Genomic DNA, 15,510 nt, shown 5'->3' with positions numbered 1-15,510 from the left:
AATTACAGAGTTGAAATAGTTATGGGAAGGGGTCGAAACGTACGATGTGTTGATGAAGGAGAACTTTAATTTACGCGCAACGTTATTATGGACAATTAATGATTTTCCTCCGTATGCAAATTTATCTGGTTGGAGTACCAAAGATCGTTATGCTTGTCCTTGTTGTGCTGCACAAACATGTTCGAAATGGTTGGTTAATGGAAAGAAGTTCTCTTATATGGGACATCGTCGGTGGTTATCTGATAATCAACAAATGGCTTACATGAAAGCGGAAAATGAAGTAAGGGAAGCAGCTGCAGCACAGAGAGAAGCAACATATCAGCAGAGATGTGAAGAATTTGAAAAACGACTCAATGATATGATGCAGATGCTACATAAAACTCAACCTCAAAATCCACCATCATAGTCTCATTTATGTTATTAGCATTCTGTTAATGTTACTGAACCGTGTTTAACTGAACTTATATTACGTTAATGAAAAATTTTATTTATTATATTAGATTTGATGTTGCTCGTTATTGATATAGAGTTTGATGTTATTGTTGTTATGTTTGTTGGATAATGAAACAGGTTGAAAAAATAGATTTGGGGTAATCGACAATAATTTTTTAATTGGTTAAATTATGTGTTATTTAGCGGCGTTTGTAACAAAAATGCCGCAATATGTCACATATTTAGTGGCGTTTGTATATAAAAAACGCCGCTAAATATTAACACCTATTGCAGCGTTTGTATTAAAAAACGCCGCTATATAGCAGACCTATCGCGGCGTTTGTATCCTAAAAATGTCGCTATATACCTGACCTATCATGACGTTTGTATCCTAAAAACGCCGCTATATTCCAGTCCTATAGCGACATTTGTACCCTAAAAACATCGCTAAATACCAGACCTATTACGGCATTTTCATAAAAAAAATGCCTCGAAATATCAACACTTAAACAAACGCTGCTATATATCGTTACCTATTGCGGCGTTTTTGGTTAACAAACGCCATAAACTTTAGCGGAGCTATTTTCAGCGGAGTATTTTGCGGCGTTTTTCATAACGCCGCATGTATTTTTTGCGGCGCTTAAAAACGTTGCTATAGGTAAAAAAAACCCTCAAAAAGCCAGTTTTATTGTAGTGCCTAGACGTGGTATCACATGTTTTTTTATGTTTACATATCAACCAACCATTTTTATTTCATTTCCTACTAAGGGAATTTGAATTCTTAAATTTACCTATAATTAAGTTTATTTTTATTATAGTTAACTAATTTTTTTATATTAAATAGATGGTCGTCAATTAAAAATAATCATGAAATCCCTAATGAGTTTCGAGATATTAGGATATTGATCGAGAAAAAATAATTTTAAATGTATGTTTTTAATTATTAAATTTTTAATTTTATTATCGTCTTAATTACAATTTTATCTATAAATTTACATGTTAGTAATATTTTTTTTGTAGTTTCAATGGACGTCTTATGTTAATATAGAATTGAAGGCTTACATCTTACTGTAGCTTAGTACTTCATTGGATGTACAACATCGAAGTAAAATTTGATATCGATACTCATGACAGTATCGATACTCTAATATAAAAGTATTGATATTCAGTCCAGGAGTATCGATACTAACCTCCCTTCTTAGCGTATAATAGTCATTTTAGTATCGATACCAAATGGTGGGTATCGATACTCAAGGGTCAGTACCGATATCGAAGAGCTCGGTATCAATACCAGCGTACGATTTTGGATAAAGAATCTAAATGGTTTAAGGAATTAGACTTGAGGAGCCCAATAACACTAGAATAGTCTTTATAACACATTTTTTCCTACTTTTATGGTATGTTTTTGTTTGTCTTTTGACATGTTTTTGATCGTTTAACTATTTTTGTCTGGAAAAAAATGAATTCTGATGTAATTTAGAGAACTCAATGGAGAGAATTCAAAACTCAACCCATTTCAATTCCATATGCAAGCATTGGATTCTGATGTAGTTTAGAACCCAATTGAAATTATTAATACGAGAATACAGTTCATAGTGTTTCCAAACAACAATCAATCATTATGCTAGATTGTGTTTTGATTGCCAATGAAATTATCGATTCGGAAAAGAAGAATGGTCATTCGGGAGTGGTTTTCAAAACCGATTTCAGAAAGGCATATGATATCGTAGATTGAGGATTCCTTATGAGAGTCATGGAGGAGATGGGCTTCGGGGTGACATGGCGAAAATGGATAATAGCGTGTATTTTTTTGACTTCCATATCAATTCTGGTTTAATGGGTCTCCGACCAATATGTTTAATCTTGTTAGAGGACTTCCGTAAGGCTGCTCGTTATCACCGTTCTTAGCTTAATGTTAAAGGAAGCAGTCAAGGCGGGTCTGATTACGAGTTGCGCAGTTGGGAGAAGACCCTCGGAAGTTGTGGTGTCTCATCTGAAAAAATGTACAGTTTTGGGCATTAACACAGGAACATGGGAGGTTAGCCGGTGGGCATCGAGTATAGGGTGTCCGACAGGTTCGTTTCCTACATCCTACTTTGGCCTTCCTCTTGGGGCAGCAAGAAGTTCAGCCCAGCTGTGGGAACCGGTGATTGATAAAGTGGAAAATCGACTCGCTTGATGGAAATAAATTTCTTTAAGTTTTGGCAGTCCAGTTTCGCTGATTAAAGTTGTCATCTCCAATCTTCTGTCTTATTTCCTATCCCTGTTCAAGCTTCCAGTTTCTGTTTACAAAAGACTCAACAGCTTATTCTCAAGGTTCTTATGGGGTGGTTCGGAAACAAATAAGATAATCCATTGGCTCAGGTGGGGAGAAGTGTGCAAGTCGATGGAGGCAGGTGGGTTAGGCTTCATTGATCTTAGAAAAAATGTGGTCTTTTTGGCAAGTGGTGTTGGAGGTTCTACCATGAAGACTCAAGCCCTTGGAAACTGGTTGCGGTTGCAAAGTAGGAGAATTTTATCTATTTTCATTGGTGAGGGAGCGGAGCGTAATCTTAAAGATCTATTTCAGCTGCAAGTAGGAGACGGTAAAAAGATTAGGTTCTTGCAGGATAGAAGGCTTGGAAATCGGCCCCTACGAGAGTCATTCCCAAGGATTTTTGCTCTCGCAGTTGATAAAGATGGATTGATATCTGACTTTGGGCAACATAGCGAGTCGAGGTGGACTTTGAGCATTCGGCTTAGAAGGGATCCATTTGATTGGGGAAATATTCAATGGGGGGGATTTTGGCATTAACTCAACAATTTCGTTGGCTCGGATTCTCAGTCGGATTGGGTTAAGTGGCTGTGGGCGAGTGACGGGTTGTACTAGTCAAATCAGCCTCAAATTTAGGTTGTGAATCGGAGATGTCCGATTTTAAATAGAAGAAAAGTGTATGGTTGGGAATTGCCCTGTTCAAAGTTGAATGGTTTCTTTAGAGAGTGCTCCATGGAAGAGTTCCAGTGAGGGTGGAATTGGAAAGGAGAGGTGTGCCTATTTCGGATTCTAGGCGTCCTATTTGCTTTGTCTCCATGGAGTCTGCCGAGTAGCTATTTTTTCATGTGTAGTTGCGTGGGAAGTCTGGAGCGAATTTCTAGCCTTGTGGGGTGTGACTTCTGCTTTTCCCTTGGAACCAATTTGGTTTCTTCAGGGTTAGTACGAAGCACTTCCTTTGAGTCGGTCGTATAAAATACTATAGGGGCTATTACCATTTGCGATTATCTGGTCAATTTGGCTATCTAAAAATGACATGGTTTTCAGTGGGTGGAATTTAGATCTTTTGGCGGCGGACTTCTGGATTAGGAATGATGCTTTATTCAAAAAGAAGGATGCTCCTCATACTTTAACTTGGATTCCACCTCCGAGGGGTTGCGTAAAATTCAATGTAGATAGGTCAATGCGAGTTGATGGTAGCACGGAGGGATAGGAGGAATTCTTAGAGATTTTAATCGATACTCTCAACTTCTTTCTCGAGCCCGATTGGTAGCAGGTCCTCGGTGCTGACTGAATTTCAAGCATTGGAACGCACATTCAAGGTCTTTAGTGAATTAGAATGGTACAACTCTGTAAATTTTATTTTTGAACTTTTTTGAACTTCAATTAATGATTTGGAGTTCGAGTCGAACTTAAAAATTTTATACTCGTGAGTTTTTGAGTTGAGTCGAGCTCAGCATACTCGAGCTCGACTCGACTCGTTTACAACCCTAGGTTCATTTAGAGATTTAAATAACGGTCCGCGATTGTGATAGTGTTCTTTATATAGAATTAATGATGTCTTTAACAATCGTTATTGTATGATTGTGATAGCTACAATACCACAATAGTAGATTCGTTATATCCGCAATCGTGATAAACGCTACAAAATAAAAAACGTGATCGTAACCGTAATTAAATCCCTAAGTTCACCCTTTGGTGAAAATACCCTTTCTTTTAAGTCGAAAGGATTTCATCTTCGATTTGCAATCGTCAAAAGTCAAGGAGCTTACTTGTTCGTTTTCGAGAAGGTAAAAACTAAATGGTTTTTTTGTGGTTTGTGTGAGAGGCTTAATTTTTTAGGATAAGTAAGCCTAAATCTAGAATTTAGGTTAAAAGAGGGTTAGAAATTGAGGATATTTACAGTCACTCTTCACCGATCAACAGTGGCTGTCTTTGTCGCATTGTGGATGGCATGCAGAGCACCCAGAGGTTTCCTAGAAAGGATTTTGTTTTTGAAGCGAGACAAGATATAAATGAAAGTTAAAAAAATATCGACTATTATACTAGTAAATCTGATGCCCTGCCCCGTTAGGGTAAACCCGACCCGGATCCAAAAAGAGGATCCACACTTTTGAAATCTTTTAAGTAAAATGCGATGGCGATTCCTCTGCCTTTTTCTAATATTATAATTTTCCACTTTTATATACATTTTATTCAAATTCTACACTTTAATTTATTTTGTTCATAATTTAATCTCACATTTATTAATTTGAAATTTGATTTATGCATTTATTTAATTATTTCCTGTAATTTTATATTTCTTTTAATTTGACCCTTTATTTACTTTATGTTGTTTAATTTCTTTCCTTTTATTCTTTCAAAGAGATTAGGGTTATCTGCCCAATGATTGAACCATTTGAAGGTCATAAACGCCTTTTTATATTCCCATTTTTTAGAATAACTGGATTGTGATCTGATAAACTTCTAAGGAGGATGAACTGCATCAATTGAGGGCACTTACATGCAATATCTGTTGAAATCAAGATTCTATCCAACATGCTCGCTGCCACATTCACACCATCCTAAACCATGTAAAGATACTTCCCGAAAGTGGGACATGAACCAAATCCCATCTTGTAATGAAATCCTAAAAAATTCTCATTGCAGCCGAGTTTCCATACACCTCCGTTCTTTCCGATTCCACTATGACACTGTTAAAATCTCCACCAACTATAATAGGAACATTCAAATTTACAATTACATCATTAAGTTGATCAAAGAACTCCAATATTTCACCTTGAGCATTCGGGCCATACACATTAATTAAATCTATCTCTATATTACAGTGCACTAGCAATCCTTTTAAGGCCACAATTCTCCTCTGAACAATTTTTCTACTCATAATGAACACGTTGAGATCCCAAATTGAGATAAGACCTCCTGAAGCACCTTCAGTAGGCGCAAACACCATCTCCCTAAAAATATTACCTTTTAGCCTTCTTTCTACACATGCAAGGATTTCAGAAGCTTTTGTTTCTTGTAGCAGGACAACGTTTACTTTGTTCGATTCAATAACCCGACTTATAGCTCTCAATTTCTCTCTTTTTCCCATTCCTCTAACATTTCATGTCATCACAGAAATACCCATACTCGTTAAGTAAAAAAACACACAGAAGTAAATAGCAACTCTGACCTATCGAGTTCAAAGGTTACCCGACAAATCGATCTCCTCCATTCTTTTTAGCACCTCCCTCCTCGACGCTGAGAATTCCACTCCCAAAGCCTCCCCGACTGCTAAGGACGCCTCAGCTTCACTTAACATACCCGAATGGCAGCCTAAAATCTCCGAAGCATGGACTCCTATTTGATTCATATTCCCGCTTATAATCTGCAACGTATTCGGTCCTACCGCGCTCACCTCTCTCCCCTTGAAACTGTTGCTTTTCTTAGGTTTTCATTCACTTTTCCGTTTCATCCCATTCAAAATGGGTTTATTAGGTTTAATTTTATTACCCGCAGATGAACCGAATGTGACTTGACAATCCTTTTTGATATTTTCCATTTGGTCAACACGTGTTTCTACTAAAGACAACTCGTCCACTGCTTTAAAAGATGACACCTCTTCTATAGGAACTTCCTGTAATCTTGAACTATTAGATATTGTTTGTAGGGGTGTAAACTATCTGAGTTAAGCTTGAGTATTGCTGAGCTCGACTCGAACTCGAAAATTTTAAAGGTAGGCTCGACTCGAATCGAAAACTTGCGAGTTAAAAAATATCAAGCTCAGCTTGAACTTAAAATATAATAGTGCTTGAACTTAAAATATAATAGTGAAACTCGACTCGAACTCGAAAAAGACTCAAACTTAAAAAAAATTCAGGAGCTCGATTGAAGCTCGAGACTCGAACTCGATTGAAACTCGATTCAAGCTCGAACTCAAACTCAAATTTAAACCTACAAAAATCTTATATTACATTTAAAATATATAAATAATTTTCCCTTTAATCAACCATCACCAATACATTTTTTTTTGTTGATAATATGAACTCAGAAACTTTATAGGATGCATACAAAAGTAGTTATGGTTGTAGATTAGGTTCTAAACACATAAAATCAAACATGCGCCCACACGAGGCACTCATTTACAATCCTCCCCAGAGCAAAACAACAACTTTTGTCATAAAAGTAGTGTTTCAAAACTCAAAATACAAAGACAAATCTTCCATAGAAAACACGAAAGCCAGCAACAAAATATTCCAATCTACCTGATCATGTACCACAAAACCCAATTCCCTAGTGATACTTTTCAGTCATAAAAGAAAAATCACGAACACGTGTTGTACGTAGCCGAAAACGACTTGTAAATGTATGATGCTAAATCTTTCATAATTCAGACAATATATGGAAGATATCGAGCTTGACATCTTCAAAAGGGCTTCCACTGGCAAAAACTATGTTTTCTCCAGCATACTTAAAAGCTTCAGTAGCAATGCATTCAGCTGTTCAGTTGAAATGCAAACATATGTCAAGACGAAATATCTAGTTTTATAAGGAAAACCATATCGCATGGCAGGAGCAGGACAGAGAAAACAAACCATTCATTGTGGGATTTGACATGGCAAATATAGCAGGTCTACTTGAACCAGATTCACGCATAGCCTTGAGCACCTGTTTTTGAGCCAACAAAGTGGTGAGGTATACTCATCACAATGCAGAATGTCAACAGTAATCAGAATTTAAAAATAAGCATAAACTGCACGCCAATAACAAAATAAATAGGAATTTCCACCTCTTCACCGAACACACCACCAACTCCAGACAAACCAAGAAGTACATCAGGTTTGACCTTTTTTACCTGAATAAAAGTCGGTTCATAACGATTAGGTTTTTATATATATGTAAAGAACAACCATGACTTGTTGAAGATTGTACTTATAAAAAGGTGTAGCATAACATCAACCTTTTCATCGTTGAACAAAAAGATTCAACTTATCGCTTCAATTATATATGTTGCCCCTCATGCAAATATTGAGCTTACCACTCAAGAAGTGAGTCGCCATCTTTAAGTTCCCCTATCTGTCCAAGATCTTTAGCAAATGGAACCCTTGTCGGATCAAAATTCTTCCTTTCTTTAGTGATGAGACCCTTAACCAGCAACAATCAATTAGAAATGTAAATATGTAGCCATCACATGGAGTATGGAATTAATAATACCAGAGGATCAAGTGACAAAGTAGCAAAAACATTTATATTCCTAGAGTTAAACCATAATCACTATCTATAATTTTTCTAGTAGAACTTTTTGACTTGTTTATTCATTAACTCCCCATCTTTTTTACACAAGAGAAAGGAAGATAGATATCTAGAAGAAGAAAACAGCCTTTCCTCAAATAGGATGAAAAGTACTAGAGTACAAAAACTGTACATATTAATGCATAAACATGACCATAAACATGACTTTGCTCAAATGTACAAAAACTGTACAAAAGGCTTTGCTCTCAAATAGGATGAAATAACTAAACTGACTTATGATAAGTAATTTTATTTACTGACAAAACAAGACCATAAAAATGTCATCGACAAATATAAAATAAAATTTTATCTTAATGCGAACGCTTATGCGACTCTTTTGATGATGCAGTTTCTTCAGTCCCCTCTCACACTTTCTGATCAAAACATAAAAGTAGAAAGCAAACATAAACTAAACTTCTCGCTCAATGATGCTTATAAAACAGTTGAATAATATATAATATAAAACATATACACATTCATATGTTTTGAATCTAAACCAAATCAAAGGCATAAAAGAGATAGCTTAAGCGTTTACCTTAGTTCCTAGCTGTTCGAGTCTCACTGTCAAAATAAGGGGTTGTGTTATTCAAAAATAAGTTCATCATAAAATAAGAAGAGGTGGGTCATGAAAGTTTATCGTGCAATGCGTCGGAGTTTAGAGTCGAACTCATCGACCTTAGAAGTTTGGGGTCGTTGTATGTAGACTTAGTGTTTGGGGGTTTTATAATAGTGAAGATCAGAGAGTTTAGGGTCGGGTAAGGCTTGTGTTTGGGTTAACCAGCCGTTGTTAATGGCGGTCGGAGTGCTTGGTTCTGAACTTTTTCACGGCGGCGTTGCTAATGACGGGGAGAGGATTCTGTTTTCATGGTGGCTATAGGTTTTGAGAGGGTCACGGCGGCGGTCGAAGTGTAGAACTCCGTTGAAGAAAGGCGAGAGGAGCGGCAACTGCGACACTGTTTTCTGGTTTGCGTGAGAATGAGAGGGAGAGAGTTGGAGAAGGTGAGGGCGTGAGGTTTGAGCTTGAGCGGCTGAAATGAATATTTAGTTTAGGTTTGTTTTAATTTAGGTTCTAAACCTAATTAACTTTGGTATTAATTATCGTTTAATCACCGTAATCTTAGGGGTAAATTAGCTTTAGGCTCTCTAGATTTATGCGTCTTGTACAAAATAGTACCTCAATTGTTTAAATTTTAGCTTAAATTAGTCCTCACATTTAGGCTTTTCTTAATTTAATCCCTGTTTAGGATTACTTTCTTTAATTAGTTGTGTATATTTATTTTGCATGTTGATATGTTTATGTATAAGTATACGAATGATTTATTTAGGAGTCACATAACATCATTTTGCATAATTTGTATGTTACCTTCATATGCATAACTTAAACCTTAAACCCTTACCCCTAATACTTAAACTCTAAATCCTAACCCCTAAATCTTATCACATAAACTCTAAACCCTAACACCTAAACCCTAAACCTTAAATCCTATCATATAAACTTTAAACTCTAAACCCTATACATAAACCTTATCACATAAACTCTAAACCCTAAACCTTATCATTAGAAATATATTAAATATTTTTCATTAGATAAATAATTTTTTTATTAATTTAAAATAAATATAAGAATATTTATTCAAAAATAATTTTTAACCATTTTCAATTCAAGATTATTTATTCATCAATAATGTATTTTTAATATATTTTTAATAATGTAATTTTAAAAAATCTAAAATTATAATATAACATTTTTCGAGCTGCTCACGAGCTTTTCGAGTCGAATATCGAGTAGCTCGTTTCGACTCGTTAAGAACTCGAGTCGAGTCCATTCGATCCGAGTATTTATCGAGCCAAGATCGAGTCGATCTCGAGTAGCTCACGATCTGTCTCGTCTCATTTACTGTTCTAATCGTTTGATCCACCCAAAATTGCTCTGATTCTCTATTTATTCCCATCAGCCCAAAGTTTTCATCAGCAGGCTGACAAGCTGGACCAGAACTAGATAAAATCGGGACATCATGGAGCCTGTCTTCTACAGCCTTGTAATTCTCCACGTGGTTTATTGCATACAACGTTTTGACAGGCAACCTTCCACTATCCTTAGTACCCAACTGACTCACCAAATCAGCCGACATAACATCATTTAGTTCTTTCTCAGGAATAACGTCTTCAACAAACTCATCTTTGCATGTTGGAAAACCTATCGGTTCAACATCTTCTGTTATCCAAAATCCACCGCTCGCCGAGGTGCCATCAATGAAAACTTGATCATCTTTATAGGCTTCTGTTTGAACTTTTATTGTGTAAACAATCCCATTAATTATGATGGCAGCTCTCTCTGGAATAGACGATTCATACTGGACTTTCAATAGAATCCTTGCTACATCAAACCTATCTCGCTTACTAGTTTCTTCATCAACCTTTAGAACTTTACCCCACAAACTACCTAGACCCATAAAAAACTTATCACTCCATACTGTAAAAGGCACATCCTTCAAGATAACCCAGACCTTGAATTTAAATTTACCATCAGAACCTTCCAACAATTCAAGATCTTCAAACCATTGTTGGACCAGTACATCTCTTCTTAACCAATATTCCTGACGATCCGTATCATTCTGAAACTGGATAACAACCAAAAGTGCAAGCCAAGGACTTAACTTCATATCGAACCCGTCAGCCCGAAAAGCTATTTGAATTACTTCTTCATTATACATGTTTTTTATTTTACCCACCACACAATTCTTTCTCCACGAAATCTTCTTCTTTGGAATGACTATGTTCTTATTGAATAATCCTTCCTCATTTTAGGAACTTAAGCAACTATCCTCTACAAAATTAACGCGAACAACATTCTCAGACCCGATTAACTTTAGAGACTGTTGAAGTTCGTTGGTTTCTTGTGACTTTCCTTCTGCTATCTGATAACCTACAAGAGCATCCTTAAAAGACCCGGTATCCTTCAAAGTTGGACGTCGAACCTTCTTGATCGGTCTAACAGCCCCGACCTCATAATTCTTGAAACTGGCTTTCTATCATGGAAAACTCTAATCCTAAAGTCATCCATTATCCTCTCGTCCGCCCTGCGAACTGCTATCCTAGTTTCAGACTCTCTTTTGAACCTTACAAAAGTGAAGGTAGAACCAACTAATTGTCTTTTTGTGCTTCTGTACGCAATGAAGACATCGACCACAACTCCATACATCTGGAACACATCCTTTAGGGTTGACGAGTGGATCACTTTGCTCACATTGTTGACGAAGACCGTGAAACCCTCAAAACTCCGAGCAGATCTCTCTTCTTCTCCACACCTCCCAATAGCTCTCTGACCAGAACTCCGAACTGACCTCACAACACCTCCACACCTCCCACTTGCTACCTGCTCAAAACTCCGAGTTGACCTTTCGACTGCTCCACACCTCTCCATCCAAAGAAAGGTTATTGTCAATGTTGACGAAGACGGTGAAACCCTCAAAACTCCGAGCAGATCTCTCTTCTTCTCCATGAGAAGTTGATATCTGAATTTTGTTTAAAATAATTTGATCTAAATCGAATCTGATGCTTCCGGTTAATAAGCCTGTGGGCACGTATTTGATCATTCAATTGTATACCGAGATTTGACTAGACCAAGAGGAGATAAACACATTACAAGAATGAGCTTATTACATAAATGGGCAGAATTTTGAATTCTACAAACAAGACTTTATTATTATAACAATAGTAGTAATTAATACAAGCCCGAATTTCATCAACTTCTCACACCAGTTTAGGAGCCTGCAACATAAAGAATTTGAAATCAGATAGAGATTAGGGTTTATTACAGTGGTCAATACAGAAATTAAAAAGCGAATATTTAAAATTTTAATTTTATTTTCTTAAAATAATATGTATGTAATTTTTTTATTTTTATTAAATACATTAAACTAAATTTAATCATTTTTTCTTAAAATGATGGGATGCACTTAACCGTACATATGCCGTGGTTTAGGGTTTAAATGTTTTAATGACTCACCGTGTTATTATCTCCACCGGATGTACAAGCAGGTCTCCTCGGAGGTAACTGTTGATGTGGTGTTCTCTGATATCATTAAAAGATTAGTAATTTTAATTGGTTAATGCAAAAATAATATACATAATACCATATACCATGAGCTTCGGTCTTAGAGTCTCGATTGCAACACTTGACTTCTCATTTACTGCTGCACCTTGCTGTTCCATATTCGAACAAAAACAAAATTACTAACTGAAATTCCGAAAAAATAATTTTAATATCAATTGTCATGTAAATCAGAATCTTAGCTTTATTAAATTATAGCATACAATTTTATTATTATAAAAACTATATTGTTTATACTAATTCTATTAAATAGCTTCAATATAAAAACTGTTTTGACATGCACAATTCACTATTTTCTTTTTATTTAATAATTTAAAATGATCACAAGATATTATTTGTTTATAATCTTTTTTAATTATTAATAACTTACACGTCCTACACACATAACTATTTAAAATAGAAAACAATATTCGCCTTTAACTCCGAAATCCATTCAATAAGTTCATAATTCACTACTTCTAAAATAAACTGATTTCAAGATTTTTGGGACAGCTTGGGACCCAACCTTTTCTAAGGCTCTAACTGACAAAATATAAGAGAAATGGCCTCCAACTGTCAACTTTTGGGACATTAATCAAATTTTGTCTTTGTCTCTAAATCTAATGCACAAAAAAATCACAAAATTTACCTTACATAATGCCCAATCTGCTGAATCAAAGAAAGCACGTTCATGGTCCTACATATTCATGTTTTGTTAGTCATTACATCAAAAATATAACTCATTTTTCTTTAATCTAAAATTATTTAAACAACTTCAAAATTAATAATATTTCTTTCAAATTTCGATTTTGATCCTTTTCCTACTATGCTCAAATTTGATGCACTTTAATTTGGCCACAATTTTTATAATGGCACTACTTAAAATATTAACATGGATTTCTTTAAGTTGAAAAGGGTGTTTTTAAGAAAATTCATAGAAATGGTTTAGGGTGCTACTCCTTTAAACTAACTGATGGCATTATAAAAGTAAAGGATAAAATTATATCAAATCAAGTCATAGGGACTATATTCTAAATTTATGTAAAGTAGAATTTAACCTTCTTTTTTAATATTTACCTTTGAGATTAAGGGCTTCTTCTTTGGCACCAATCCTCCATATTTGGCCGATGTTTCCTGTATAAATTTAAATAGTTTATAATACTAAGTTTTATATAAATTTAGGATAATTAGATGAGTGATAAATAATTAATATTAATAGCAGGAAATGAGAATATATTTAATTAAAAAAAAGTTAATATCAATTTATCTATTTACACCTATCCAATAATCCTAAATACATATAAAATTAAAAGAATTTTACAATTTATATAAATGAATCATATATATATATATATATATATATATTACACTTGAATGAGAAACAAAATATAGTAGTGTTGTATGTACAACACAACACTGCCGACATTTCGGAAAGGAATGTCTATGAAATACACACTATTTTCCCATCACAAACGTACACAACTTGTCGTGTCATCTTCACAACCGTTGATCTAAGGAACAGTACGTAGCTACCATCTTAGAGATGTTCACTTTAAAACCATAAATCAAGCAAAAAGAGACATTATAAAATCTTCCCAGGAATTAATTAAAATAAATAAATAAATAAATATGGTAGCTAAAAATCGGGGGGGGGGGAATCTCTAACTTCAAGTTATTATGGTAGAGTTGGAGAAATTATGTTAGACTGCACCGATTCCGATGTGAGCCTCAAACAAGTATATGTTCACTTAATACAAAAGATCAGAAGCGTTAATTCTTTAACCCATCAATATCTAAGATTGATATTAAAACAAGTAAATGTTTAATATTTTCGAGTAAAAAAGTATAATTTGCATTGTATTCGTACCTCATTCTGCTGGGCGTTTTTGCAGTCTGCCATTTTTAAGGCACTCTTCTCCCTGCTAAAATCATGCAAACGTCATTATAAAAAAACCCAACAAAATCATGTTTGTAATTTTACAAACATATTCGTATTTTGTATTAGTCGACGTTCATAAAGAAAATATTTCTAAAAATGAGAATATTGCAGTCATATAAAAAAAACAATACAAGTAGAAATAAAGGAAGAGACAGCGGCGGCGGTGGAGGATGAGTCTTTTAGCATTACCTTGAAGAAGGAAAAAGAAAGGGATAATGCAAAGAGTGAAAGATAAAAAGATACAAGGAAAGTGAAGAAAGGAGGGAAGAGTGAGTGAGAATGTGAGATAAGAATAGGTATATATCTTAGCACACATAAGAAAATTATCTCGTTTCTAAACTGGTCAAATTTTTAATCAATCCTTGTATTTGCGGTGATGTTTGGAATTTAGTCCTTGTAGTCAGAATGTTACACATTAAATCCTCCAATATTTTTCATTTAAGGATTATAGTTCAAGTGTTTTAAGTATTTTCTCAAAATTGGTCACCATGACTTGTTTGTTATGCTACTCTCATTATCATAGATAAAAAATGCCATGTTAAATCTAATCAAAATACCAAGTTAATCAATTTTAATAAAAAATACAAATTGTGCCAATATTATGCTAACATTGTTAAATCCAGAAAAAAAAAATTATTTTTTAACTTTCTTAACTTTTAATCTTTTTAAAAACTCAAGAACCCACAAATTTCAACATTCTAAATTTTACAAGTAAAATTAGTGCGGTGTTGGGTACATTAATGTATAAAAACTAATGGTTAGTATATGTATATTAAGTTAAAGCAAACAAGGGGGGAAAGTTAACCCAATACAAATCACCAAATCAAAGCAAAGAAGGGTATGATTGGATTCTTCATTAATTGAAAAAAATATGTATTAAAAATTTCCTTTTTTTCTAATTGGAAGTTGCAAAAGTGAAATTTGGGAGAGCTATTCCCGTTAATATATCAATATCAAATGGCCCGTGTTTGGAACCCAAAAAGAATATGGTCCATACGGAACTCTCACTTCTACCGACACCTTTCTCTTTCTTTAAACGTGTGAGATTCACCAATTTGAATGAAAAAAAAAAAACAAATTGATAAAATTTTAAAAATAGAGAAAAATATTCAGTGTAACGTTTAATTATATAAGTATAAATTTCAGGAAAACTTTAATCACCACTTAAATATTAAATAAATTTGTCATTATATAAAATTTAAATCCAAATTTAGAAAAATGAATATGAATTCTTGATACCGTTCTATTAGAAATTAACATATTTAAATGAAAATACTTAGGGACGAAGCTATGCCTCATCTTGAGGTTACTGTCTCTCAATTTTTTGTAATTAAAAAATATATGATAAACAATTACTTAAATCTTTAAATTTTAATTTATTTTTATTTTATCTTTTATTTCTATTGTTAATTACTCTTTATCCTTTCAAGTTAATATCTTGGCTTCTTCCTTTGTAAATGGGATAAAGTTAACTTCAAGGTAATATTGTTGCCAGAATAAACAACTAATATGTCTCTTGGA

The 15,510-nt window shown here is 34.3% G+C and overlaps 1 protein-coding gene across 1 annotated transcript; it reads right to left on the bottom strand.

Annotated features, from left to right (window-relative positions):
• Nucleotides 1–11,688: 11,688 nt before the first annotated feature.
• Nucleotides 11,689–14,277, bottom strand: LOC120119931. The gene is made up of 7 exons (XM_039139721.1): nucleotides 14,179–14,277; nucleotides 13,918–13,969; nucleotides 13,128–13,184; nucleotides 12,700–12,747; nucleotides 12,101–12,163; nucleotides 11,967–12,032; nucleotides 11,689–11,728 (listed from the first exon to the last, which is right to left on the bottom strand). Exons 2-7 carry the CDS (start codon nucleotides 13,948–13,950, stop codon nucleotides 11,711–11,713), a joined length of 285 nt encoding a protein of 94 aa, XP_038995652.1. The 5' UTR covers nucleotides 13,951–13,969; nucleotides 14,179–14,277; the 3' UTR covers nucleotides 11,689–11,710.
• Between the last annotated feature and the right edge of the window lie 1,233 nt (nucleotides 14,278–15,510).

Source organism: Hibiscus syriacus, unplaced genomic scaffold (genome assembly GCF_006381635.1).
Source record: "Hibiscus syriacus cultivar Baekdansim isolate YM2019G1 unplaced genomic scaffold, ASM638163v2 tig00110332_pilon, whole genome shotgun sequence".
NCBI classification, from domain to species: domain Eukaryota; kingdom Viridiplantae; phylum Streptophyta; class Magnoliopsida; order Malvales; family Malvaceae; genus Hibiscus; species Hibiscus syriacus.
Note: the sequence above shows the minus strand (reverse complement) of the source record. Positions and strands in the feature narration are given on the sequence as shown.